The 24956-nt window shown below is 74.4% G+C and overlaps 3 protein-coding genes across 3 annotated transcripts; all 3 read left to right on the forward strand.

Moving 5' to 3' along the window:
- Positions 1–1543: 1543 nt before the first annotated feature.
- LOC120046869 (basic proline-rich protein-like) lies at positions 1544–7527 on the forward strand (the record flags this gene model as incomplete). Its single annotated transcript, XM_038992444.1, has 5 exons — positions 1544–1855; positions 3160–3667; positions 5142–5267; positions 5678–5966; positions 7512–7527. Coding segments are annotated over 5 exons (1251 nt in total), but the record flags the coding sequence as incomplete, so codon positions are not given.
- Positions 7528–7621: 94 nt separating this feature from the next.
- Positions 7622–13900, forward strand: LOC120046870 (basic proline-rich protein-like; the record flags this gene model as incomplete). The annotated part of the gene is made up of 8 exons (XM_038992446.1): positions 7622–7742; positions 7942–8122; positions 9136–9216; positions 9850–10067; positions 10396–10723; positions 11395–11460; positions 13020–13184; positions 13858–13900. Coding segments are annotated over 8 exons (1203 nt in total), but the record flags the coding sequence as incomplete, so codon positions are not given.
- A 3027-nt stretch (positions 13901–16927) lies between these two features.
- On the forward strand, positions 16928–23369 carry LOC120046871 (leucine-rich repeat extensin-like protein 3; the record flags this gene model as incomplete). Its single annotated transcript, XM_038992447.1, has 3 exons — positions 16928–17289; positions 20110–20406; positions 23210–23369. Coding segments are annotated over 3 exons (819 nt in total), but the record flags the coding sequence as incomplete, so codon positions are not given.
- Between the last annotated feature and the right edge of the window lie 1587 nt (positions 23370–24956).

Raw genomic sequence — 24956 nt, forward strand, 5'->3', positions numbered from 1 at the left:
CCTGTTAACCCTGTTCTACTCAGCCAACTCCAACCTCAGTCTCCACATCTGGTTTTTCTGCAACTCATCCAAGCTTCCCCAGATCTGCACTCCATATCTCCTTGTGTAACAAATGTTTTGCTTCATTCATCCCTGTTTCCTCCTCTGAGTCTGCTCTTGGGTTCCCATGTGTCGCTCCGATTAACAACCACCATCATCATTACTACTACTACCACCACCATCATTAAACTGCTATCATTACCATCACTCTACTACCATACCACTACTGTTTGGAATGATAAACTACAATAGAATTAACAATGATACTAATAAGTAAGTTACTATTTATTATGCAGATGTTATTATCCAGTGTCTCTCAGGCTATGGTAGGCAAATACATATTTGGCTGAAAGAGGACTAAAATCATTGCTCTTCGCCCATTGCTTATTTTTAGTTTTCCTCAAGGTTTATAAGTTAATTTGGAATAAAGGAGTCATTTCTGTGAATAATGAATCTCTTGTGAGGAATATTTCTCACAGTAAAGTAGAAAGTGCATCTCTATTCTACCTACCCTGTTGTGCAGTGACCAAGCATACACGCTCCTCTTTGGTTATCCATGTCTTTTTATGCTGCCGGTTTCTATTGCCAATTGGTTGTGTCACCAGCTGGTTACTTGGGTAAGGTCTGTCTCTGCTTCGTATCTCTGACATAGTAGAGATATTCAGCCTTCATATTCTCTGTTTTGGGTCAGATTAGAAATTTAGTCGGCATTGGGCTTTTTGTTAAATTTTCTAATTTGGAAATATCAGTCTTTTGATTGGTTCATGATTTTGTTTATTGAATTTCTTCTTTTTGAACAGTTTTTTCTCGTGCTCTCTCTCCTCTCTCTCCAGTTAATGTCCCTCACTTCTCCTCTTTCTCCATCTCTCTCTCCGTTTAATGTCACCTCCTTCTCTCTTTATCTCTCATCTCTCTCCAGTTAATGTCACTCACTTCTCTCTTTCTCCATCTCTTCTCCGTTAATGATCACCTCACTTCTCTCTTTCTCCATCTTGCTCTCCAGTTAATGTCACCTCACTTCTCTCTTTCTCTCTCTCTCTCTCTCTCCAGTTAATGTCAACTCACTTCTCTCTTTCTCCATCTGTCTCTCTCCAGTTAATGTCACCTCCCTCTCTCTTTTCTCTCTTCTCTCTTCCAGTTAATGTCACCTCACTTCTCTCTTTCTCTCTCTCTATCCAGTTAATGTCACCTCACTTCTCTCTTTCTCTCTCTCTCTCTCCAGTTAATGTCACCTCACTTCTCTCTTTTCTTTCCCCCCCCCACATTCCCCCTTTTGTCCCCCCCCCCCCCCCACCAAGAAACCCCGTCTCCCTCCCCCCCTCCCCGCCCCCCCCCCCCCCCACCCCGCACCTTCTTTCCCCCTCCCCCCCCCCCGCCCCTCCCTCTCTCCTGTTCCCCCTTTCCCCCCCGCCCCCTCCCTCGCCCCCTTCCTCCCCCCCCCGCTCCCCTCCCTTCCCCCCCCCCCCCCCCCTCCCTCCCCTCTCCCCCTTTCTCCCCTCTTCCCCTCCCCCCCCCTCCTCCCCCTCCCCCCCTCCCCTCCCCTCCTCCCCCCCCCCCCCCCCCCCCCCCACCCCCCCCTCCTCCGCCCCCTTCCCCCCTCCACCCCCCGCCCCCCCCCCCCCCCTCCCCCCCACCCACCCCCCCCCCCCCCCCCCCCCCCCCCCCCCCCCCCCCCCCCCCCCCCCTCCCCCCTCCCCCCCCCCCCCCTCCCCCCCCCCCCCCCCCCCCCCCCCCCCCCCCCCACCCCCCCCCCTCCCCCCCCCCCCACACCCCCACCCCCCCCCCCCCTCCCCCTCCCCCTCCCCCCCCGCCCCCCATCCCCCCCCCCCACCCCCCCCCCCAATTCCCTTCCCCCCTCTCCTCCCCCCCCCCCCCCCCCCCCTCCTCCCCCCTCCCCCGCGCCCACCCCCCCAACTCCACCCCCCCTCCCCCCTCTCCCCCCCCACCCCCCCCCCCCCCCCCCCCCCCCTACCCCCCCCACCCCCTTCCCCCCCCACCCCCCCCCCCACCCCTCCTCCCCCTCCCCCCTGCCTCCCCCTCACCCGCCCCCCCCCCCCCCCCCCCCCCCCCTCTTCCAAAAAAAGCGCCCCCCCCCCCCCCCCCCACCCCCCCCCCACTCCCCCCCCCCCTCCCCCTCCCCCCCCCCTCCCGCCCCCCCTTCCCCCCCCCCCCCCCCCCCCCCGCTACCCCCCCCCCCCCCCCCCCACCCCCCTCCCCCCCCCACCCCCACCCCCTCCCCCCCCCCCCCCCCTCCCCCACCCACACCCTCCCCCCGCCCCTCCCACTGCTCCCCCCCCCCCCCCCCACCTCTCCCCCAACCTCCCCCCACCCCCATCCCCCCTCCCCCACCCCCCCCCCCACCCCCCCTCCCCCTCCCCTCCCCCTCCCCTTCTCTTCCCCCCCCCCCCCCCCCCCCCCTCCCCCCCTTCCCACCCCCCTACCCCACCCACCCTCCCCCCCCCCCCCCGAGCAACCCGGCCCCCCCCCCCCCCCCCCCCCCCCATCCCCCCCCCCTTCCTCCCCCCCCACCCCCCTCCTCTCCTCTCACCCCTCCCCGCCCTCCCCCCCCTCCACCCCCCTCCCCTCCGCACCCCCCCCCTTCCCCCCCCCCCCTCCCCCTCCCCCTCCCCGCCCCCCCTTTTCCCCTTCCCCTCCCCCCCCCCTCCCCCCCCCCCCCCCCCCCCCTTACCCCCCCCCCCCCCCCCCCCTCATCCTCCCCCCTCACCCCCCCCCCCCCCACCCCGCCCCCCCCCCCACCCACCCTCCCCCCCCATTCCCCCACCCCCCTCCCCCCACCCCCCCTCCTTCCACCCTCCCCCACCCCCCCCCCCTCCCCCCCCTCCCCCAGCTCCCCTCTCCGACTCCCCCCCCCCATCTCCCCCACTCCCCTCCCCTTTCACCCCCCCCCCCCCCCTTCCCCACCCCCACCCCGACTCCCCCCCCCTCCCCCCCCCCCCCCCCCCCCCCCCCCCACCCCCTCCCCCCCTCCCCCTCCCCTTCCCCCCCCCCCCCATCCCCCCCACCCACCAACCCCCACCCTCCCCCACCCTTCCCCCCCCCCTCCTCCCCCCCCCGCCCCCCCCTCCCCCCCACCTCCCACCTCCCCCACCCCCCCCCCACCCTCCCACCCCCCCCCCCCCACCTCCCCCCTCACTCCCCCCCTCCGCCCCTTCTCCCCCCCCCCCTCCCCCCCCCCCCCCCCCCCCCCCCCCCACCCCCCCCCCCCACCCTCCCCCCCCCACCTTACCCCCCCCCCTTCCCCCCCCCCCCCCCCCTTCCCCCCCCCCTCCCCCCCCCCCCCGCACTCGACCCCGCCCCCCCCCCCCTCCCCCCCCCTCCCCCCGCCTTCCCCCCCCCCCCCCCCCACCCCTTCCCCCCCCCCCCCCCCCCCCCCCCCCTCCACCACACCCCCCCCCCCCCCCCCTCCAACCTCTCTCCCCCCCCCCCCCTCCCCCCTCCCCCCCCCCCTCATTCCCCCCCCCCCCCCCCCCCCACCCCCCCCCCCCCCCACCCCCCCCCCCCCCCCCCCCCCCCCCCCCCGCCCCCCCCCCCCCCCCCCCCCCCTCCCACCCCCCACCCCTCACCCCCCCGCCCCCCCCGCCCCCCCCCCCTTACCCTCCCCCCCCCTTCCCTTCCCCCCCCCCCCACCCCCCCCACTCCGCCCCCCCCCTCCCCCCCCACCCCCCCCCTTCCATTCCCCACCACCCCCCCCCCCCCATCCCGCCCCCCTCCATCCGTACCCCCCTTCTTCCCCCCCCCCCCCCCCCCCCCCCCCCCGCCACTCCCCCCCTTCCTCCCCCCTCCGCTCCCCCCATCCCCCGCCCCCCCCCCCCCCCCCCACCCCCCCCCCCCCCCCCCTCTCCTCCTCATCCCTTTCTCTCTCCACCCCCCACCCCCCCCCCCCCCCCTCCCTCTCCTTTCCCCCTTTCCCCTCCCACACCCCCCCCCCTCCCTCAGTTCCCCCCCGCCCCCCCCCCCCCCCCCACCCCTCCTTCCCCCCCCCCCCCCCCCCCTCTCCCCCCCCCCCCCCCGCCCCCACCCCCCACCCCGCCCCCCACCCCCCCCCCCACCCCCCCCCCCCACTTCCCCCCCCACCCCCCCCACCCCCCTCCCCCCCCCCCACTCCCCCCCCCCCCCCCCCCCCTTCCCCCCTCCTTCACCGCCCCCTCCCCACCCCCAACCCCCCCCCCCCTCCTCCCCCCCCCCCCCCCTTTCCCTCCCCCCCCCCCTCCACTCCCCCCTCCCCCCCCCCCCCCCCCCCTCCCCCGCACCACTCCCCCCCCCCCACCCGCCTCCCTCCCGTTCCCCCCCTTTCTCCCCCCCCCCCACTCCACCCCCCCGCCCCCCCCCCCGCCAACCCACCCCCCCCTCCCACCCCCCCCCCCCCCCCCTCCCCCCTTCCCCCAACCCTCACCCCCCTCCCGTCTCTCTTCCCCCCCCCCCCCCCCCCCCCCCCCCCTCCCACCCACCCCCCCCCCCCCTCCCCCCCCCACGCCCCACGCCTCCTCACCCCCCTTCACTCCCCCCCCCCCCCCCCCCCCCCCCCTCCCCTCGCACCCTCCCCCTCCCCCCTCCCCCCCCCCCTCCTCCCCCCCCTCCCTCCCCCCCCCACCTCCCCCCCTCCCCCAACTCCCCCCCCCCCCCCCTTCCCACCCACACCCCCCACCCCCCACCCCCCTCCCCCCAACCCCCCCCTCTCTCCCTCCCCTTCCCCCCCCCCCCCCACCCCCCCCCCTCCCCTCCCCCGCCACCCCCCCCTCCCGCCCCCCTCCCCTCCTTCCCCTCCCCCACCCCCCCCCCCCCCCCCCACCCACCCCCCCCCACCACCCCCTCCCCTCCCCCCCCTACCCCCCCTCTCCCCCGACCCCCCCCCCCCCTCCCCCCCCCCGCCCCCCTCTACCCCCCCCCTTCCCCCCCACTCCTCCTCCTTCCCCCCCCCCCCCCCCCTTCCCCCGCCCCCCCCGCCTCCCACCCCCCCACCCCCCACCCCCTCTACTTTCCCCCCCCCCCCCCCCCCCTCCCTTCCCCCCCCACCCCGCCACCACCTCTCCCTTTCCCCCCCGCCCTCCCACCCCCCCCCCCCCCCCCCACCCCCCCCCCACCTCCACCCCCCCCACCCCCCCCCCCACCCCCTCCCCCCCCCCCCCCCCCCCCCCCCCCCCCTCCTCCCCCACCCCCCCACCCCCCTCCCCCCCCCCCCCCCCCCCCCCCGCCCCCCCCCCCCCCCACCCTCCCCCCTTCTTTCCCCTCCACCCCCCACCCCCACCCCACCCCCCTCACCCCCCACCCCCCTCCTTCCCCCGATCCCTCCCTCCCTTTCCCCCCCCCCCCCTCCCCCCCCTCCCGCCCCCCCTCCCCCCCACCCCCCCCCCTCCTCCCCCTCCCTCTCCACCTCCCCCCCCTCCGCCCGTCCCCCCCCCACCCCCCGCCCTCCCCCCCCTTCCTCCCCCCCGTCCCTTCCCCCCTTAACCCACCCCCCCTCCTCGTCCCTCCCACACTCCAACGCCCCCCCCTCCCCCTCGCCCCCCCCCACTCCCCCCCCCCCACCCTCCCTTCCACATCCCCCCCCGCCCCCCCCACCCCTCCGCTCCTCCCCTTTCACCTCCTCTTACTCCCCTCCACCCTTCCCCCCTCCCCCCCCCCCCCCCCCCCCCCCCCATGTCCCCCCCCCCCCCCCTCCCCCCCCCTCACCCCCCATTCCCCCCCCCCCCCTCTTCCCCTCCACCCCATCCCCCCCCCCCGCCTCCCCCCCCCCCCCCCCCCACCTCCTACCCCCCCCCTCGCCCCCCCCCCCCCCCCCCCCCTACTCCCCCCCCCCCACCCCCCCACCCCCCCCCCACCCCCCCCCCTTCTCCCCCCCCCCTCACCCCCCCCACCCCCACCCCCCCCCCCCCACCCCCACCCCCCCCCCACCCCCCCCCTCCCCCCGCCCCCCCCACCCACCCCCCACCCCCCCTCCCCCCCCTTCTCCTCCCCCTCCCCCCCCCCCACCCCACCACCCCTACCCCACCCACTTCCCCCACCCTCCCTTCTCCCTACCTCCCACCCGCACCCCCCCCCCCACCTCCCCCCCTCACCCCCCCCCCCCTTCTTTCCGACCCCCCCCCCCCCCCCCCCCCACTCCACCCGCCCCCCCCCCCCCCCCCCCCCAACCCCCCCTCTCCCCCCCCCCCACCCCCTCCCACCGCTCCCTCCCCCCTTCCCCCCCCCCCCACCCCCCTCACCCCCCCCAACCACCCCCCCCCCCGTCTCTCCCTACCCCTCCTCCCCCCCACCACCCGCCTCCCCCCCCCCCCCCCCCCCCCCCCCCCTCCCCCCCCCCCCCCCCCACCCCCCCCCCCACCCCACCCCCCCCCCCCGCCCCCCCCCACCCCCCCACCCTCCCTCCCCCCTTCCTTACCACAACCCCCCACCCACCCTTCCCCCCCCCCCCCTCCCCCCACCCCACCCCCCCCCCCCCCCACCCCCTTACCCCACCCGCCCCCCCCTTCCCCCACCCACCCCACCTCCCCCCCCCCGCCCACCACCCCCCCCCCCCCCCTACCACCCTTCCACCCCCCCCTTCTCACCCCTCCCCCTTTCCCACTCCCCCCCCCCCCCATCCCCTCCCCCCCCCCCCCCCCACCACCCCTCTCCCCCCCCCCCCCCCCCCTTCCCCCCCCCCCCCCCCCGACCTCCTCTTCCCCCCCCCCCCCCACCCTTTCCCCCCCCCCCCGCCCCCTTCACCCCCTCCCACCCTCCCCCCCCCCCCCTCCCCCCGCCCCCCCCCCCCCCACCCCCTCCCCCAACCCCCCCTTCCCCCACACCCGCCCCCCCCCCCCTTTCCCCCCCCCCCCCCCCCCCCACCCCCCCCCCCCTTCCTCTTCCCCGCCGCCAGCCCTTCCCCCCTCCCCCCTCCCCCTCCCCCTCTCCCCCACCTCCCTTCCACCTCCTTCCCCTTCCCCCCCCCTTCCTTTCCACTTCCCCCGTATTCTCCCACCCCCTTCTTCCCCTCGTTCCCCCCCCCACCCCCCCACCACTCCCTCTCCCTTCCCCCCCTTTCTCTACCCCCCCCCTCCTCCCCCCTCCCCTTCTTCATTCCCCTTCCTTTTCCCCCCCCTCCCCTCACCCCCACCCCCCCCCCCTTCCCGCCACCCCCCCTCCCCCTCTTCCCCCCCTTCCCTTCTCTCCCACACCTCCCCCGCCCCCCCCCTCTCCACTTCCCACCAACCCCCCCCCCTCCCCTCTTTCCTCTTCCCTCCCTTCCCCCCCCCCCCCACCCGCCCCCTCCCCCCCCCCCCCTTCCCTTCCCCCCCTCCCCGCCCACTTCTCCCCCCCTCCCTCCCCCCCTCCCCCTCGGACCCCCCTCCTCCCTTTCCCCCCCCCCCCCCCCCAGACCCCCCCCTCTTTTTTTCACCACCCACAACTCTTTCCCCCCTCTCTCCCTCTTCTTCCCCCCCCCTTCACATCCCCCTCCTTCCCTTTCCCCACTACCCTCCCCCCCCCCCCCCCCCTTCCCCCCTCCCTCTTTCCCCCCCCTCCCCCCCTTCATCCACCTCCCTCCCCACCCCCTCCCCACCCCCCCCACCTTTCTCCCCCACCCCCCCCCTCCCCCCCCGCCCCCACCGCACCCCCCCCCCCTTCGCCCCCCCCCCCCCTTCCCCCCTCCCTTCCCCACCCCTTCCCCCCTCCCCCGGCCGCCCCCCCTCCCCCCCCCCCCCCCCGTTCCGCCCCCCTTCCCCTCCCCGTTCCGCCCGCCTCCTTCGCTCCCCCCCCCTTCCATTCCCTTTCACACCCCCCCCCTCCCCCCCCCCTCCCCCTTCCCCCCGCCCACCCCCTCCTTCCCCCCCGCCTCCTCCCCCTCCCCTCCCCTCCTTCCCCCCCCCCTTCCCCCGTCCCCTTCTGTCCCCCTCCCCAAAAAAGCCTCCCCGCCCCTCCCTTCCCCCCCCCACTTCTTTCCCCCCCCCCCCCCCTTCCCTCCCCCCCCTTCCCCCCTCCCCCCCCCTCCTCCCCCCCCCCCCCCCCCCCTTCCTTCCCCTCCCTTCCCCATTCCCCCTCCCCCCCCGCCCCCCCCCCCTTACGCCCCCCCCCCCCCTCCACCTCCCCCCCCCCTCCTCCCCCCCCTCACCCCCTTCCTCCCCCCCTACCCCCGTACGCTCTTTCTCGTTCCCCGCCCCTTCCCTCGCCCTTCTCCCCCCTCCCTCCCCTTCCCCCCTTCCCCCCATCCCCGCTCCCCGCCCCTTCCCCCCCCCCTCCCCCCTTCCCCCCTTCCCCTTCCCCATTTCCACCCTCGCTTCCCCCCCCCCAGCCCTCCCCCCTTCTTTCCCCCCTCCCCCTCTTTCCCCTCCCTTCCCCCCCCCCCCTCCCCCCCCCCTCCCCCCCTCTTCACTCCCCCTTTCCCGCCCCCTCCACCCTCGTCCCCCCCTTTTCCTTCCCCTTCCGTTTCTCCCCCCACCCGCCCCCCCCTCCTCCCTTCCCCCACCTCCTTCATTCCTCCCCCCCTTCTTTCCCCCTCCTCATCTTTCCCCTCCCCCCCCCCTTCCTCCTCCCACCCCCACCAGCCTCCCTTCAATTCTTCCCCCCCTCCCCCCTTCCCCCCCCCCCCCCCCCCACCCCCCCCCCCCCCCCTTCCCCATTCCCCTTCCCCCCTCTCCTCCTCCCCGCTTCCCCCTCCCCCTCCCTTCCCCCCCCCTTCCCCCCCACCCTCCTTTCCGCCCCCTGCCCCCCCACTCCCCCCCCCCCCCACCCGCCGCCCCCAGGCCCCGCCCCCCCCCCCCCCCCCTCTTTCCCCCCCACCCTCTGTCCCACTCCCCTTTCCTCCCCCTCCCCCTTCCTTTCCCCTCCTTCCCCCCATCCCCACCCCCCCTCCCTCCCCGCCCCCTCCCCTCCCCCCCCCACTCCCCCTCTCTCCCCCCCCCGCCCCCCCCCCCCCCCCCACCCCCCCCCCCCCCCCTTCCCCCCCCCCCCCTCCCCCCCCCTTCCCACCCCCCCCCCCCTTCCTCCTCCCCCCCCCCCCACCCCCCCCCCTATCCTTCCTTCCCCTTCTCCCCCCCCCTCACCCTTCCCCCCCCCCCCCTTCCTTCCACCCGCCTTTACCCCCCCCCTCCTTCCCCCCTTCTCGCCCCCCCCCCCCCCCCCCCCCCTCCCCCCCCCCCCCTTTCCCCCCCCCCCCCCCCGCCCCCCCCCCCCCCCCCCCTCCCCCCACCCTCTCCCCACCCCCCCCCCGCCCCCCTTCCCCCTTCCTCCTCCCCTTCCCCACCTCCCTTCCCCCCCCTTTCCCCCCCTTCCTTCTTCCCCTCCCCCCCCCCCCCCCCTTCGCCTCTCGTTTCCCCCTCCTCCCCACTCCCCCCCCCCCCCCCCGCCCCTCCGCCTCTTTCCCCTCTTCACCCCCCCTTCCCCCCTCCCCCCACCCCCACTCTCTCCCCCGCCCGCTCCCACCCCCCCCTTCTCCTCCCCCCCCCCCCCCCTCCCGCTTTCTTCCCTCTCCCCCCCCCCCCCCTTCCTCCTTCCCCTTTTCCTCCCTCCCCCCCCCCCATTCCCCCCCCACCCCTTCCACCGCTTCCCCCCCCCCCCCCCCCCCCCCCCCCCCTTCCCCTTCCCCCCCGCCCCTCCCCTTCCCCCCTCCTCTTCCCCCCCCCCCCCCCCCCCCCTTCCCCCCTCCCCCCCCCCCTCTCCTGACCTCCCTCCCCCCCCCCCTTCCCCCTACCCCCCCCCCCCCCCCCCCTCCTCCCTTCCCCCCGCGCCTTCCTCACCCCCCCCCCCGCCCCCCCCCCGCCAAATCAGAAAAACCCCCTCTCTCGACAACCAAAAGTTCCATACGCCCTTCTTCCTTCCTCCTCCCCCCATTCCCCCCCCCCCTTCCCCCCCCCCCCCGTCTTCCCCCCCCCCCCCTCCCTTCCCCCCCCTCCCCCTCCCTCCCCTCTCCCCCCCCCCCCCCCCCCCCCCCCTTCCCCCCCCCCCCCCCCCTCCCCCCCCCCTCCTTCCCCCTCCCCATCTTTCCCCCCCCTCCCCCCCACCCCCCCTTCCCCCCCCGCCCCCTTCCCCCCCCTCCCTTTCCCCCCTTTTCCCCCTCCCCCCCCTTCCCCCCTCTCCCCCCCCCCCCTCCTCTCGCTGTCCCCTCCCTCCCCCCTTCCCGTTCCCCCCCCCCCGTCCCCCCCACCCCCCCTTTCCCCCCCCCCTCCCCCCCCCCTCCCTTCCTCCCCCCTCCCCTCTCCCTTCCCCCCCCCCCCCTCCCCCCCCTCTTCCCCTCCCGTTCCCTTTCCCTTCCCCCCCCCCCCTTCCCCCCCCCTCCCCCCCCCTCCCTCCCCCCCTCCCCTTCCTCCCCCTCCCCCTCCCTTTTCCTCCCTTTTCCCTCCCCCCTTTCCCCCCCCCTTCCCCCCCCCCCCCCCCCTCCCCCCCCCTCCCCCCTCCCCCCCCCTCCCCCTTCCCCCCCTCTCCCTCCCTCCCTTTTCCTCCCCCTCCCCCCCCCTTCCTTCCCCCTCCCCCCTCCCCCCTCTTCCCCCCCCCTCCCCCTCCCCCCCCCCCCCCCCCCCCCCCCCCCGCCCCCCCCCCTCCTCCTTCCCCTTCTCTTCTTTCCCCCCCCCCCTCCCCCTCCCCCCCCCCCCCCTCCTCCCCCTTCCCCCCCCCCCCCCCCTCCCCCCCTTCCTCCCCCCCCTTTTCCCTCGCCCTCCCCCCCCTTCCCCCCCCCCCCCTCCCCCCCCCCCCCCCTCCCCCTTCCTTCCCCCCCCCTCTATCCCCCCTCCCCCCCTCCGCCCCCCTTCCCTCCCCCCCCCCGTTTCCCCCCCCCTCCCCCTCTCCCTTCCCCCCCCTCCCCCCCTTCCCCCCCCCCCCCCCTTCCCCCCTCCGTCCCTTCTCCTCTTCTCCCTCCCCCCTTCCCTTCCCCCCCTCCCCTTTCCCTCCTTCCTCCCCTCTTTCCCCCTCATCCCCCCCCCCCCCCCTCCCCTCCCTCCCCCCCCTCCCCCCCTTTCTCCCCTTCCCCTCCTCCCCCCCCCCTTCCTCTCCCCCTCCCCCCCCTCCCCCTCCCCCCCCTCTTCCCTCTTTCCCCCCTTCCTTCTCCTCTTCCCCCCCCCCTCCCTTCTCCTTTCCCCCCCCCCCCCCTCCCGCCACCCCCCCCTACCCCCCCCCCCCCCTCCTCCTTTCCCCCTTCCCTCTTTCCCCCTTCCCTCCCACCCCCTTCCTCCCTCCCCCCCCCCCCCCCTTCCCTTTCCCCCCCTTCCCCCCTCCTTCCCCTCCCTCCCCCCACCCCCCCCCCCCCCCTCCCCTTCCCCCCCCCCCTTCTTCCCCACTCCCTTTTCCTCTCCCCCTTCCCCCCCCCCCTCCCCCCCTCCCTCCCCCCCGTTCCACCCTCCCCTCCCCCCCCCCCATCCTTCCCTTCCTTTCCCCCCCTCCCCCTTCCCCCCCCCCCCCCCCCCCTTCCCCCCCCCCCCCTTCTCCTCCCCCCCCCCCGCTTCCTTTCCCCCCACCCCTCTCCCCTTCTTCTCTCCTTTCCCCCCCCCCCCTTCCCCTCCCCCCCTCCCCTCCCCTTCCATTTTTCCCCCCCCTTCCCCTCCCCCCCCTCCCTCTTCCCCCCCCCTCCCCTTCCCCCTTCTTCCCCCTTCCCCTCCCCCCCCCCCCCCCCCCCCCCCCTTTCCCTTCTTCTTCTTCTGCCCCCCTCTCTCTCCCCCCCCCCCCCTCTTCTCCTCCCCTCCTCCCCCCCTCTTCTCCCTTCCCCCTCCCCTTCTCCCCCCCCTTCTCCCCCTCCCCTTCTCCTCTCCTCCCCCCTCCCCCCCCCCCCTCCCCCCCCCCCCCTCCCCCTTTCTCCTCGCCCCCCCCCCTCCTCCCCCCTCTCCTCCCTCCCTTCCCCCCCTCCTCCTCCCCCGTTCTTCCCTCCCTCCCCCCCTTCCCCCCCCCCCTCCTCCCCCCCTCTCCCCCCTCCCCCCTCCCCCCCTCTTCCCCTCCCCTCCCCCCCCTCCCCCCCCCCCCCCCTCAACCTTCTCTCCCCCCTCCCCTTTCCCCCCCCCCATTTCCTCTCCCGCTCTCCCTCCTTTCCACCCCCTCCCCCTCCCCCCCTTCCCCCCCCCTTCCCCCCTCTCCCCCCTTTTCATTCCCTCTCACCCCCCTCCCCTTTCCCCCCCCCTCCACTCTCTTTCCCCCCCTTCCCCCCCCTCTCCCTCCCCCCCTCTCTTTCCCCCCCCTTCCCCCCTCTTCCTCTTCCCCCCCCCTCCCCCCCCTTCCTCTCCCCTCCCCTTCTCCCCCCCTTTTCCCCTCTCCCCCCCCCCCCCCCCCCCCCCCCTCCCCCTTTCCCCTTCTTCCTCCCCCCCTTTCCCCCTCTCTCCCCCTTCCCCCCCCCCCCCCCCCCCCCCCTTCCCACTTCCCCCTCTCCCCCCCCCCCTTCTCCCCCTCCCCTCCTCCCCCCCCCTTCCTTCCCTTTCCCCCCCCCCCTCCCCTCTCCCTCCCCCCCTTCCCCTTCCCCCCTCCCCCCCCGTCTTCTCCCCTTCCCTTCCTTCCCTCTTCCCCCGCCTCCTTCTCCCCCTCCCCCCCCCCCTTTTCTTCCCCCCCCCCCCCCCCCCCTCTCCCCTCCTCTCCCCCCCTCCCCCTCCCTCCCCCTCTCTCCTCCCCCCCCCTCTCCCCCCCCCCGCACTCTTCCCCCCCACCCCCTCCCCCCCCACCCCCCCTTTCCCCCCCCCCCCCGCCTTCCCCCCCTCTTTCCCTTTTCCCCCCCTTTCCCTTCCTCTCCCCCCTCCCCCCCCCCCTCTCTCCCCTTCTCCCCTCCCCCTCCTTCCCCCCCCCCCCTCTTCCCCCCTTTCTTCTTTTCTTTCCCCCCCCCCCCCCTTCCCCCCCCCCTTTTCCCCCTTCCCCGCCTTCCCCCCCCCCCCCCTCCTTCCCCTTTCTTCCCCCTCCTTCCCCCCCCCCCTCCCCTCCCTCCTCCCCTTTCCCCCCCCCCCCCTCACCTTCTCCCCCGCCTCCCCCCCCTTCCCTTCCCTCCCCCCTTCCCCTCCCCCCCTCTTCCCTTTCCTCCCCCTCCCCCCCCCTCCCCCCCCCCCTCCCCCCCCCCCCCCCCCTCCCCCCCCCCCCCCTCCCTCCCCCCCCCCCCCCTCCTCCCCCCCCCCCCCCCTCCCCCCTCCTCTTCCTCCCCCTCCCTCCCCCTCCCTCTTCCTCCCTCTCCTCCCTCCCCCCCCCTCCCCCCCTTCCTCCCCCCTTCCCCTCTCTCTCCCCCCCCCCCCCTTCCCTCTCTCCTTCTCCCCCCCCCCCTCCCCCCCCCCCCCCTTCCCCTCCCCCCTTCCCCCCTTCCCCCGCTCCTCCTCCCCCCGCCCTTCCCCCCCCCCCCCCTTTCCCCCGTTCCCCCCCCCCCCCCCTCTCCTTCCCTCTTCCTCCCCCCCCCCCCCCCCGCCCTCCTCTCCTCTGTCCCCCCCCCCGCCCTCCCCCCTCTCTTCCCCTTCCTGCCCCCTCCTTCCCCCCCCCTCTCCCCCCCCTTTCCCTCTCTCTCCCCCCCCCTTCCCCCCCCTCCTCCTCCCCCCCCCCCCCCCCCCCCCCCCCCTCTCTTCCCCCCCCCCCCCTTTCCCCCTCTTTCCTCCCCCCCCCCCCTCCCCCCCCCTTTTCCCCCCCCCCCCCCTTTCTCTTTCCTCTCCCTTTCCTTTCTTCCTTTCCCCCCCCCCCCCCTCCCCCCCCCCCCTCCCCTTCCTTCCCTCCCTTCCCTGCCCCTCCCTCCCTTTCTTTTCTTTCCACTTCCTTTTCTCCCCTCTTCCCCTCCGCTTCCTTTCCCCCCCTGCCCCTCCCCCCTCCTTCTCTCCTCTCCCCCCCCTTTCCCTCCCTCCCTTTCCCCTCTTCTCCCCCTCTCTTTCTCCTTTTCCTCCCCTCTCTTCCTCCCCCCCCCCCCTCCCCCCCCTGCCCCCCCTCTCCCCCCCCCCCCTCCTCCTCTCTGCTCCCCGCTCCTCCCCCTTCCCCCTTCCCCCCTCCCTCTCCCCCCCCCCCTTTCCCCTCCCTATCTCCTCCCCTCCCCTCCCCTCCCCCCTCCCCCCCTCTTTCCCTCCCCTCCTCCCCCCTCCCCCTCCCTACCCTTTTCCCCCCGCTCCTTCCCCCTCCTTTCTTCTCCCCTCTTTCCCCTCCCCCCCCCTTTTCCCCTCTCCCTCCTCCCCCGTCCTTCCCCTTCCCCCCTTCCCTTTCCTCCTTCCTCCCCCTCCCCCCCCTCCCTTCCCTCTTCCCTCTTTCCCTTCTCTTTCTCTCCCCCTCCCCCCCCCCTCCCTCCCCCCCCCTCTCCTCCCTCCCCCCCCCCCCCCCCCTCCTCGTTCTCCCCTCCCCCCCTTTTTCCCCCTTTCCCCCCCCTCCCTTTCCCCCCCTCCCCCCCCCCCTCCCCCCTCTCCTTGCCCCCTCCCCCCTCCCCCCTCCCCCCCCTTCCCTCCCCCCCCACCTCCCCTTCCCTCCCCCCTCCCCTCCCCCTCCTTTTCCTCCCCCGTCCCCCCCTTCCTTCCCTCCTTCCTTTCGCCTCCCCCCTTCCTCGCTCTCTCCCCCACCCTCCCCCTTTTCTCCCCCCCCCCCCCCCCCCTTTTTTCCCTTCCCCCCCTCCCTCCCCTTTCCCCCCCTCCCCCCACCTCCCTCCTTTTCCCTTTCCCTTCCCCCCCTTTTCCCCTTCCCCCCCCCTTCCTTCCCTTCCCCCTCCCCTCCTCCCCCCCTTCCTTCCTCTCCCCCCTCCCTCGTCCTGCCCCTCCCCTCCCGCTTCTCTTTTCCCCCTTCCCCCTTCCCCCCCCCCCCTCCCTCCCCCTCCTCCTTTTCCTCCTTCCCCCCTCCCTCCCTTCCCCCTTCCGCCCCCTCCCCTCCTCCACCCCCCCTCCTTCTTCCCCCCCCTCTCCCCCTTCCTTCTTCTCCTCCCCCCTCCTTCCTCCCTTTCCCTCTCTTCTTCCCTCCTCCCCCCCCCCCCCCTTTTCCCCCCCTCTCCCTCCCTTCCCTCCCCCCCTCCCCTTCCCCTCCCTCGTCCCTTCTCCTCTCCTCTCTCCCCCCCCCCTCCCTCCCCCTCCTCCCCTCTCCCTCCCTCCCCCCTCTTCCCCCCTCTCTTCCCCCCTCCCTTCCTCTCTCCCTCCCCTCCCCTCCCCCTCCCCCCCCTCTCTTCCCTCTCTCCCCCCCCCTCCCCCTCCTCCCCCCCCCCCTCCCCCCCCCCCTCCCCCTTTTCCTTCCCCCCTCTTCCCTTCCCTTCTTTCCCCCCCCTCCCCCCCCTCCCCTCGCTTCCGCCCCCCCTTCCTCCCCTTTCTCCCCCCCTCCCCCCCACCACCCCCTTCTTCCTCCCCTTTTTTCCCCCTCCTCCCCCCCCCCTTCCCTCCCTTTTCCCCCCCTTCCCCCTTCCCCCTCCTCTTCCCCCCCCCCCCCCCCCCCCCCCCCTCCCCCCTTCTCCCCCCCGTCTCTTCCTTTCTCCCCCCCCCTCCCCCCCCCCCCTTCCTCCCCCTTCTTCCTCTCTCCTCCCTCCCCTTCTTCCCCTTTCCTCTTTTCCCCCTCTTCTTCCTTTCCCCCTCCCCCCCCCGCCCCCCCCTTCTTCCCCCCTCCCCCCCCTCCTTTCCCCCCCTTCCTCCCCTTCTCCCCCTCCCCCTCTTTCCCTCCCCCCCTCCCTTCCCCCCCCCCTTTCCCTTCCTTCCTTCCCCCCCCTTCCTCTCCCCCCCCCCCCCCCCCCCCCTCCCCCCCTTCTTCCCCTCCCCCCCTTTCCCCCCCTTCTTTTCTCCCCCTCCCCCCCTCTCTCTCCTCCCCTTCGCCTCCCCCCCCCCACCTCCCCCCCCCCCCTCTCTCTCCCCTTCCCTCCTCCCCTTCCCCCCTTCCCTTCCCCCTCCCCCTCCTCCCCTTCTTTCCCCTTTTCTCTTCCTCTCCCCCCCTCTCCCCCCCCCTCCCTCCGCTCCGCCCCCCTCCTCCCTCCTCCTTCCCTCCCCCCTCTCCCTTTCCCTCCCCCTACCCCCCCCCCTCCCCTTATTCTTCTCCACCTCCCTTCCCCCTCCCCCTTCTCCTTTCCCTTCCCCCCCCCCCTCCCGCTCCCTTCCCCTCCCCCCCTTTCCTCCCCCTTCCCCCCCCCCCCCTCCTCTCCCCTCCCCCCTTCTTCCTCCCCCCCCCTTTCCTCCCCCCTCCTCTTTCCCCCCCCCCTCTCCCCTTCTTCCCCCCCCCCTCCTCCTCTTCTTCGCCCTCCCCCCCTTTCTTTCCCCCTTTCCCCCCCCCTGTTCTGCCTCCCCTCCTCCCCCCCCTTTTCCCCCCCCCTCCCCCCTTCCCCCCCCCCCTTCCCCCCTCCCCCCCCCCCCCCCCCCTTCCCCCCCACCCCGCACCCGCCCCTCCCCCTCCCCCCCCCCCCCTCCCCCCTCCCCCCCCCCCCCCACCCCCCCCCCCCCCTTCCCTCCCCCCCCCCCTTCCTCCCTCCCCCCCCTCTCGCTTCCCTTCCCCCCTCCTCCCCTCCCCCCTTTCCCCTCCCCCCCCCCCCCTCCCCCCCTTTCCCCCCCCCTTCCTTTCCCCCCTCCTTCCCCCCCTTCCCTTTCCTTCCCCCCTCTCGCCTTCCCTCCCCCCCCTCCCCTCCCTCTCCCCCCCCCCCCCTCCCCTCCCCCTCCCCCTCCCCCCCCCCCCCTTCTCCTTCCCTTCCCCCCCCCTCCCCCCCCCCCCCCCTTTCCCTTTCTTCCCCCTCCCCTTCCCCCTCCCCCCTCTTCCTCCCCCCCTCCCCCTTCCCCCCCCCCTCTCTCCCCTCCTCCCCCCCCCCCTTCTTTTCCCCCCCCCCTTCTCTTCCCCCCCCCTTCCCCCCTCCCCTCCCCCCCCCCCCCTCCCCCCCCTCCTTTCCCCCCCTCCCCTCCTCCCTTCCCCCCTCCCCCCCCTCCCTCCCCCCGTCTCCCCTCCCCCCCCCCCTTCCCCCTTTCCCCCCCCTCGCCCCGCTTCCCCTCTCCGCCCCTTCCCCCCCCTCCTCTCTCCCTCTCCCCCCCCTCCCCCTCCCCCTCCCCCCCCCTCCCCCCCCCCCCCCCTCCCCCTCCCTTCCCCCCCTCCCCACCCCCCTCCCCCCTCCCCCTCTCCCCCCCCTCCCCCTCCCCCCCCCCTCCCTCTTCCCCTCCACCCCCCCCCCTCTTCCCCCCCCCCTGTCTCCCCCTCCCCGCCCCTCCCCCCCCCTTTCCCCCCTCCCTTTCCCCCTCCCCCCCTTGCCCCCCCCCCCCCCCCCCCCCCCTCCCCCCTCCCCCCCTCACCCCCCCCCCCCCCCCCTCTTTCCCCTTCCCCCCCCCCCTCCTCCCCTTCCCCCCCCCTTCCCCCCCGCCCCGTTTTCCTCCCCCCCCCCCCCCCCCCCCCCCCCCCTTCCGCCCCCCCCGCCCCGTCTCCCACCCTCTCTCCATTCGTTCCCTCCTCCCTTCTGCCCCCCCTCTTCCCCCTCCCTCCCCCCCTCCCCCCCCCCCCCCCCTTCCCCCCTTCCCTTCCTCCCCCCCCCCCCCCCCTCCCCCCCCCACCCCTCCCCCCCCCCTCCCTCCCCCCCTCCCCCTCTCCGCTCCCGCGCCCCTTTCCTCCCCCCCCCTCTTTCCTTCTCCCCCTTTCCCCCCCCCTCTCGTTCTGTCCCCAGTTCCCCCTCCCCCTCTTCCCCCCCCCCGCCCGCCCCCCCTCTCCTTCTTTCCGCCCTCCCCACCCGCTTCCCCCCCCCCCCCCCCCCCCCCACTCCCCCCCCCTTCTCCCCCCCCCCCCCCCCTCCCCTCCCCCCCCCTTCCCCTCCCCCCCCCCTCCGTCCTCCTTCTTCCCTTCCTCCCTCCCCCCGCCTCCCCCCCCCCCCCCTAACCCCCCCTTCCCCCCCCGCCTCCTCCCCCCCCCTCCCCCCCCCTCCCTCCCCCCCGCCCTCCTTCCGCCCCCCCTTTCTCCCACCCCCTCCCCTTCCTTCCTTTTCACCCCCCACCCGCCTCCCTGCCCCCCCCCCCCCCCCTTTCCCGCCTCTCTTCCCCCCCCCTCTCACTCCCTGCTCCTCCTCTCTTTCCCCCCCTCCCCCCCTTCCCCCCTTCCCCCCCCCCCATTCTCCCCTTCCCCCTCCCCACTCCCCATCCCGCTCTTTTCCTCCCCTCCCACCCCCTCCTCAGTTCTTTCCCCCGCCCCCCCCTTCTCTCCCCCCTCCCCCACCCCCCCCCCCCCCCCTCCCCTCACCCCCCCCCCCCCCCCCCCCTTCGTCCTTTTCCCCCCCCCCCCCCACTCCCTTCCCCCCCCCCCCCCCCGCCCTCCCCCCCCCTTCCCCCCCCCCTCTTCCTTCCCCCCCCCTTTCCAATCCCACCCCCCCCACTCCCCCCCCCCTCCCCCCACCCCCCCCGACGCTCCCCCTCCACCCCCCCGCCTTTCCTCCCCCCCCGCGTCCCCCCCCCTCCCCCACCACCCCCCCTCCCCCCCCTTTTCCCCTTCCTTCCATTCCCCCCCCGGCCCCTCCCCCCAGATTTTCACGTCCCCCCCTTCCCTTTCCGCCCCCCCCTCCCCTCTCCCTCTTCCCCCCCACCCCCCCCTTTTCCCACCCTCCCCCCCCACCCCCCCCCGCCACCCCCCCACTCCCCCCCCCTCCCCCTCTCTTTCCCCCCCACCCATCCCCCGCCCCGATTCTCCCCTCGTCTTCCCCCCCCGCCCCCCCCTTCCCCTCTCTTCTTCCTTTCCCCCCCCCCTCCCCCCCCCTTCCCCCTTCCCCCCCCCCCTTCTTTCCCCCCCCCCCTCCCCGCTCTCCCCCCTTTCCCCCCCCCGTCCCCCCCCCCCCCCTTCCCCCCCCTCCACGTTCCCTCCTCCCCCCTCCGCTCCCTCCCCCCACTCCGTTCCCCCTCCTCTCAACCCTCCCTCTCTCTTTCCTTCCCCTCCCGTCCCCTTCCCCCCCCCCTCTCTCTCCCCCCCCTGTTCCCCCACCCCCCCCCCCCCCCTCCCCCCCCCCCCCTTCCCCCCCCCCTCCCTCCCCCACCCACCGACCCCACCCCACTTCCCCCCCCCTCCCCTTCCCCCTTTCCCTCCCCCCCGCCCCCCACCCTCCCCCCCTCCCTCCCACCCGCCTTCCTTTCCCCCCCCCCCCCCTCTTTCCCCCCCTTCGCACCCCCCACTCTTTCCTCCCCCCCCCTCCCCCCCCCCCTCCCATTCCCCCCCGCCCCACCTCCCCCCCCCCCTCTCCCCTTCCCCCCCCCCTCCCCCCCCCCCCCCCCGACCCCCCCCCCCCCCTTCCCCCCCCTATTCTCTCTTTCCCCCCCATCCTCCCTTCTCCCCCCCTCCCCCCGTCCCTTCTCTTTCACCCCGCCCCCCTCTCCTTCCCCCCCCCCTTCCCCCCCCCCCCCCCCTCGTCGCCACCCTCCCCCCTTTCCCTTCCCCCCCCCCCCCTTCCCCGTTCCCCCCCACTTTCGCTCCCCCCTTCCTCCCCCATTCCTCTTCCCCTCCCCCACCCCCCCTCCCCCCCCCCCCTCCCTCCTTCTCCTCCCCTTCCCCCTCCCCCCTCCCCCCAACCCCCCCCTTCCCCCCCCCCCCCCCTTCCCCCCCCCCCCCCCCCCCCCTCCCCCCCGCCCCCCCCCCCACCCCCCCGCACACCCGTTCTCTCTTTCCCCCCTCCCCACCCCCCCTATCCCCCCCTTTTCCCCTCCCTTTCCCCGTCCCCTTTCCTCCCCCCCCCCCCCCCCTCCTCCGCCCCCCCCCACCCCCCCCCCCCCCTTCCCCTCACCTCCCTCTCCCCCCCGTTCGCTTTCCTTCTCCCCCCCGCTCCTCCCCCATCACCCCCTTTAGAGAGGGGTCTTTCCTCCCCCCCACCTTCCTCCTCCTCCCCCCCCCCTTCCATTCCCATCCCCCCCCCTCCCCCCTCTTTCCCTTTCCTCCTCCCTCCCCCCCCCCCCCTCCCCCCGCTTCCCTTCCCCCCCGCCCCCCTCTCCCCCCCCCCCCCATCTTCCTCCCCCCCCACTTCCCCTCCTCCCCCTTCCCCCCCCCTTCCCCCGCCCCCCTTCCCCCCTCCCTTCCCCCCCCTTCCTCTCTTTCTTCCTCCCCCCCCCCTCCTCTTCCCCCCCCTTCTTCCCCCCCCCTCTTCCCCCCCCCTTCCCCCCCTTCCCCCCCCCCGCATCCCCTCGTCCCCCCCCTCCCTTCCCCTTCCCTTCTTCTTCTCTTTCTCCCCTTTTCTTCCTCTTTCCCCCCCCCCTTCCCCCTCCCCCCTTCCCCTTTCCCTCCTCTTCCTCCTCCGCCCCCCTTTCCTCCCCCCCCTTCTTCCTTCCCCACCCTTTCCCCCCCCCCCTCCCCCCCCCCCCCCCCCCCCCACCCCCCCCCCCCCCCGGGTCCCGCCCCCCCCCCCCCCTCTTCACCCCCCCCCCCCCCCCCTTCCCCCCCCCCCCCCCCCCCCCTCCCACCCCCCCCCCCCCCCCCCCACCCCCCCCCCCCCCCCCATCCCCCCTCCCCACCGCCCCCCTCTCCCCCCCGCTCCCCCCCCCCCCCCCCCCCCCCCCCCCCCCCCCCCCTTCCCCTCACCTTTCCCCCTTTCCCACACCCCCCCCACTTCCCCCCCCTCCCCCCCCGCCTGCGCATTCCCCTTCCACCCTCTTCTTCCCACTCCCCTTCCCCTTTCCCCCGCCCCCACTCTTACGCCCCCCCCCCCTCCCCCCCCCTCACCCCCCCCGCCTCCACACCCCCCCCCCATCCCTCTTTCTCCCCTCACTCCCTCTTTCCCCCCCCCCCACCCCCCATCCCCCCCCCTTCCTCCTCCGCCCCCCCTCCCCCCCCTTTCCCCCCTCCCCTTCCTTCCAACTCCCCCCCCCCACCTCCATCTCCCCATCCCCCCCTTTTTCCCTTCCCCCCCGCCCCCCTTTCCTCCTCCCTTCCCCCCCCCCCCCCCCCCTTCCGACCACCCCCCTTCTCTTCCTTCCCTGCCCCCCCACTCCTCACCCTCACTTCTTCTCCCCCCCCTCCCCCTCCCCCCCCCCTTCCACCCCCCTCCCCACTTCCCCCACCCCCCGTTCCCCCCCCACTCCCCCTTTCCTCCCGCCCCCTTTCCCCCTCGCCCCCGCCCCCTATCCCCTCCTTCCCCTCCCCCGTTCCTCCCCCCAACTTCCTTCCCCCCCCTTTTCCCCTCCCCCCACCATCCCCCGTCCCTCCTTTCCCCCCCCCCCTTCCCCCCCCCCTCCCCCACCTTCTCATTCCATCCCCCTCCCTTCCTTCCCCCATCCCCCCCACCTCTTTCCTCCCCCTTCCCCCCCCCCCCCCTTTCCCCCCGCCCCCATCTTTTCCCACCCCTTCCCCCCCCTTCCCTCTCTTCCTTCGCCCCCCCCCCTCTCCCCCCCCCCCCTCCTTCGCCCTCCCCCCCCCATCTTCAAACCCCCCCCTTTCCCCCTTCCCCCGACCCCTCCCCCCCTCCCCCCCCCCCCCCCCCCCTCCCCCCCCATCCCCCCCCCCCCCTCCTTCCCACCCCTCCTCTCCCCCCTCCCCCCTCCCACCCCCCCTCTTCCCCCCCCACCCTTTCCCCCCTTCCCCCCTTCCCCCCCTTCCGCCCCCCCCCCCCCTTTCTTTCCCCCTCCCCCCTTCCCTTCGCCCTTCCCCCCTCCCCATTTCCCCCCCCACACTACCCCCCCCAGAACATCCCCGCCCCCCCCTCCCCCCCTTCCCCCCCCCCCTCCTCTCCCCCTTCTTCCCTTCCCCTTCCCCGCACCCCACTCCTTCTCCCCACCCCCCCCCCCCATATCCCCCCCCCCCCCCCCCCCCTCCCTCTCCCCCCCCCCCCCCCCATTTGTCCCTTCCCCCCCCCCTCCCCCCTCCCCCACCTCCCCCCCCCCCCCCCCTCCCCCCTTCCGCTCCCCCCCGCCCTTCCCCCCCCTTCCCCTTTTCCTCCCCCCCCCCCCTCCCCCCTTCCCCCCTCCTCTCTTTCAATTCCCCCCCCCCTTCCCCCCCCCAGCCCCTTCCTTCCCCACTCTCACCCCCCCCCCCCCAACCCCTCATCTCCCCGCCCTCCCCCACCTCCCTTCTTTCTTCCCCCCCTCTCTTTCCCCCCCCCTCCTCCCCCCGTTCCCACCTCCTCCCCCCCTCCCCCCCCCCCCCCCCCCCCCCCCTCTTTTTTCCCCCCCCCTTTTCTTTTCCTCCATCCTCCCCCCCTTTCCCCCCCTCCATCCCCCCCCCCCAGCTCCCCCCTCCTCCCCCCCCCTTTCCCCCCCACTCCCCCTCCCTTCCCCCCACCCCCCCCCTTATCCCCCCTTCCACCCCCCCCCCCCCCCCTTCCCTCCCACCGCTTCACCCCTCCCCCGCCTTCTCATTCCCCCCCCTTCCCCCCCCTTCCCCTTCCCCCCCCCTTCCCCCTTCCCCCCCTCCCCCCCCCCCCCCCCCCCCGCCCTCCCCTCCCTTCCCCTCCCGCCCCCCCTCCGCCCCCCCTTTCCCCCCTTTCTCCCCCCCACACTTCCCACCCTCCCCCCCTTCCTCCCCCCCCCCCCGCTTCCCCCCCCAACTTCCCCCCCCCCCCCCCCATCCTCTCCCCCACCCCCCCCTCCCCTCCCTCCCTTCCCTCCTCTTCGCCCCCCTACCACTCTCCCCCCCCTTCCTTCCCATTCCCTTCCCCCCACTTTTCCCCCCCCCCAGCCCCCCCCCCCTCTCCCTCCCCCCCCCCCCCTTCTCTCTTTCCCTTCTCTCCTTCCCCCCTTCCCCACTTCCTTTCCCCCCCCCCCTCCCCCCCCCCCCCCCCCCTTCCCCCCCCGCACCCCCCTCCGCCCTCCCCCCTCCCCCTCCCCCCCTCCCTTTTCCCCCTTCCCCCCCCCCCCCCCCCCCCCCCCCCCCTCCTTTCCCTCCCCCTCCCTCCTTCCCCTTCCCCCCCCCTTCCCCCTCTCCCCCCCCCCCACCCTTCCCCTCCCCCCTCCCTCTTCTCCGCTCTCCCCCTCCCCCCCCCCTCCCCCTCCCCCTTCCACTTCCCCCCCCCCTTCCCCTTCCCCCCCCTCCCCCCCCCCATTTCCCCGCCCCCCTGTCTTCCCTTCCCCCGTTCTCCCCCCCCCCCTTCCCCCCTTTTCCCCTCCCCCCCCCCCCCCCCGCGCCTTTCCCCCCTCTCCCCCCTCCCCCCCTTCCCCGCCCCTCCTCCCCCCCTTCTCCCACCCCCCCCCCCCCCCCCCCGCCCCTCCCCCCTTCCCCCCTTCTCCCCGCCCCCCCCTCCTTCCCTTTTCCGCCCCTCCCCCCCCCCCTTCCCCCCCCCTCCCCCCCCTCCCTCGCCCTCCCCAGCTGCCCCCCCCTCCCCCCACCACATCTCGTTCCCCCCTTCCTTCCCCTTCCCTCTTTCCCCTTCCTTCCCGTTCCCCCCACCCCCCCTTCCACCCCCCCCCCCTTCTCCCCCCCCCCCTCCCCCTCCACCCACCCTCCCTTCCCCCCCCCCCCCCCCCCCCCCCCCCCCACCCTTCCCCCCGCCCCCCCCCCCCCTTCATTCCCCTCCCCCTCCTCCCCCACCCCCCCTTCCCCTATTCCCCCCCCTCTTTCTCTTTTCCCACTCTCCCCCCCCCCTCCCACACCCCCACCCCCCTTCCATCCCCCCCCTCCCCCCCCCCCCCCCCCCCCCCCCCTTCGCCCACCTCCCCCCCCCCCCCCCCCCCTCCCTCCCCCTCCCCCCCCCTCCCCCCCCCTCCCTTCCCCCCCTTTCCCACCCCCCCCCCCCCTCCTTCCGCCGGCCGCCCCCCCCTCCTCCCCCCCCCCCCCCCGCCCCCCTCCCCCTTCCTTCCCCCCCTCCCCCCCTCCCCCCTTTCCCCGCCCTCCCTCTTCCTTCGCCCCCCGTCCCCCCCCCCCCTCTCTCCCCTTCCTCCCCCTTCCACCCCACCCCCCCTCCCCCTCGCCTCCCCCTATCCCACCGTCAAAAAAAAAAACTCTCTTCCTCCACCTCTTTCCCCCCCCCCACCTTCCCCCACCCCCCCCTTTTCCCTCCCCCCATATGTCTCTCTCCAGTTAATGTCAACTCACTTCTCTCTTTCTCTCTCTCTCTCTCTACAGTTAATGTCACCTCACTTCTCTCTTTCTCCATCTCTCTCTCTCCAGTAAATGTCACCTCACTTCTCTCTTTCTCCATCTCTCTCTCCAGTTAATGTCACCTCACTTCTCTCTTTCTCCATCTCTCTCTCTCTCTCCAGTTTAATGTCACCTCACTTCTCTCTCTTTCTCCATCTCTCTCTCTCCAGTTAATGTCACCTCACTTCTCTCTTTCTCCATCTCTCTCTCCAGTTAATGTCACCTCACTTCTCTCTTTCTCCATCTCTCTCTCTCCAGTTAATGTCACCTCACTTCTCTCTTTCTCCATCTCTCTCTCCAGTTAATGTCACCTCACTTCTCTCTTTCTCATCCTCTCTCCAGTAATGCATTCACTTCTCTCTTTCTCCATCTCTCTCTCCAGTTAATGTATGTCACCTCACTCTCTCTTTCTCCATCTCTCTCTCTCCAGTTAATGTCACCTCACTTCTCTCTTTCTCCATCTCTCTCTCCAGTTAATGTCACCTCACTTCTCTCTTTCTCTCTCTCTCTCTCCAGTTAATGTCACCTCACTTCTCTCTTTCTCTCTCTCTCTCTCCAGTTAATGTCACCTCACTTCTCTCTTTCTCTCTCTCCAGTTAATGTCACCTCACTTCTCTCTTTCTCTCTCTCTCTCTCCAGTTAATGTCACCTCACTTCTCTCTTTCTCCTCTCTCTCCCGGTTAATGTCACCTCACTTCTCTCTTTCTCCATCTCTCTCTCCAGTTAATGTCACCTCACTTCTCTCTTTCTCCATCTCTCTCTCCAGTTAATGTCACCTCACTTCTCTCTTTCTCCATCTCTCTCTCCAGTTAATGTCACCTCTCTCTCTCTCTCTCTGTCTCTTCTCTCTCTCTCTCTGTCCAGTTAATGTCACCTCTCAATTCAATTCAATTCAAGGGCCTTTATTGGCATGGGAAACATGTTAACATTGCCAAAGCAAGTGAGGTAGATAATATACAAAAGTGAAATAAACAAAAATGCTCTCTCTCTCTATCTTTCTCGCAGTGTATGCTGGGAGTTTTTGGAGTTCGAGTGTTTGGTGC

This window comes from Salvelinus namaycush, chromosome 4 (genome assembly GCF_016432855.1).
Source record: "Salvelinus namaycush isolate Seneca chromosome 4, SaNama_1.0, whole genome shotgun sequence".
In the NCBI taxonomy this organism is placed as follows: domain Eukaryota; kingdom Metazoa; phylum Chordata; class Actinopteri; order Salmoniformes; family Salmonidae; genus Salvelinus; species Salvelinus namaycush.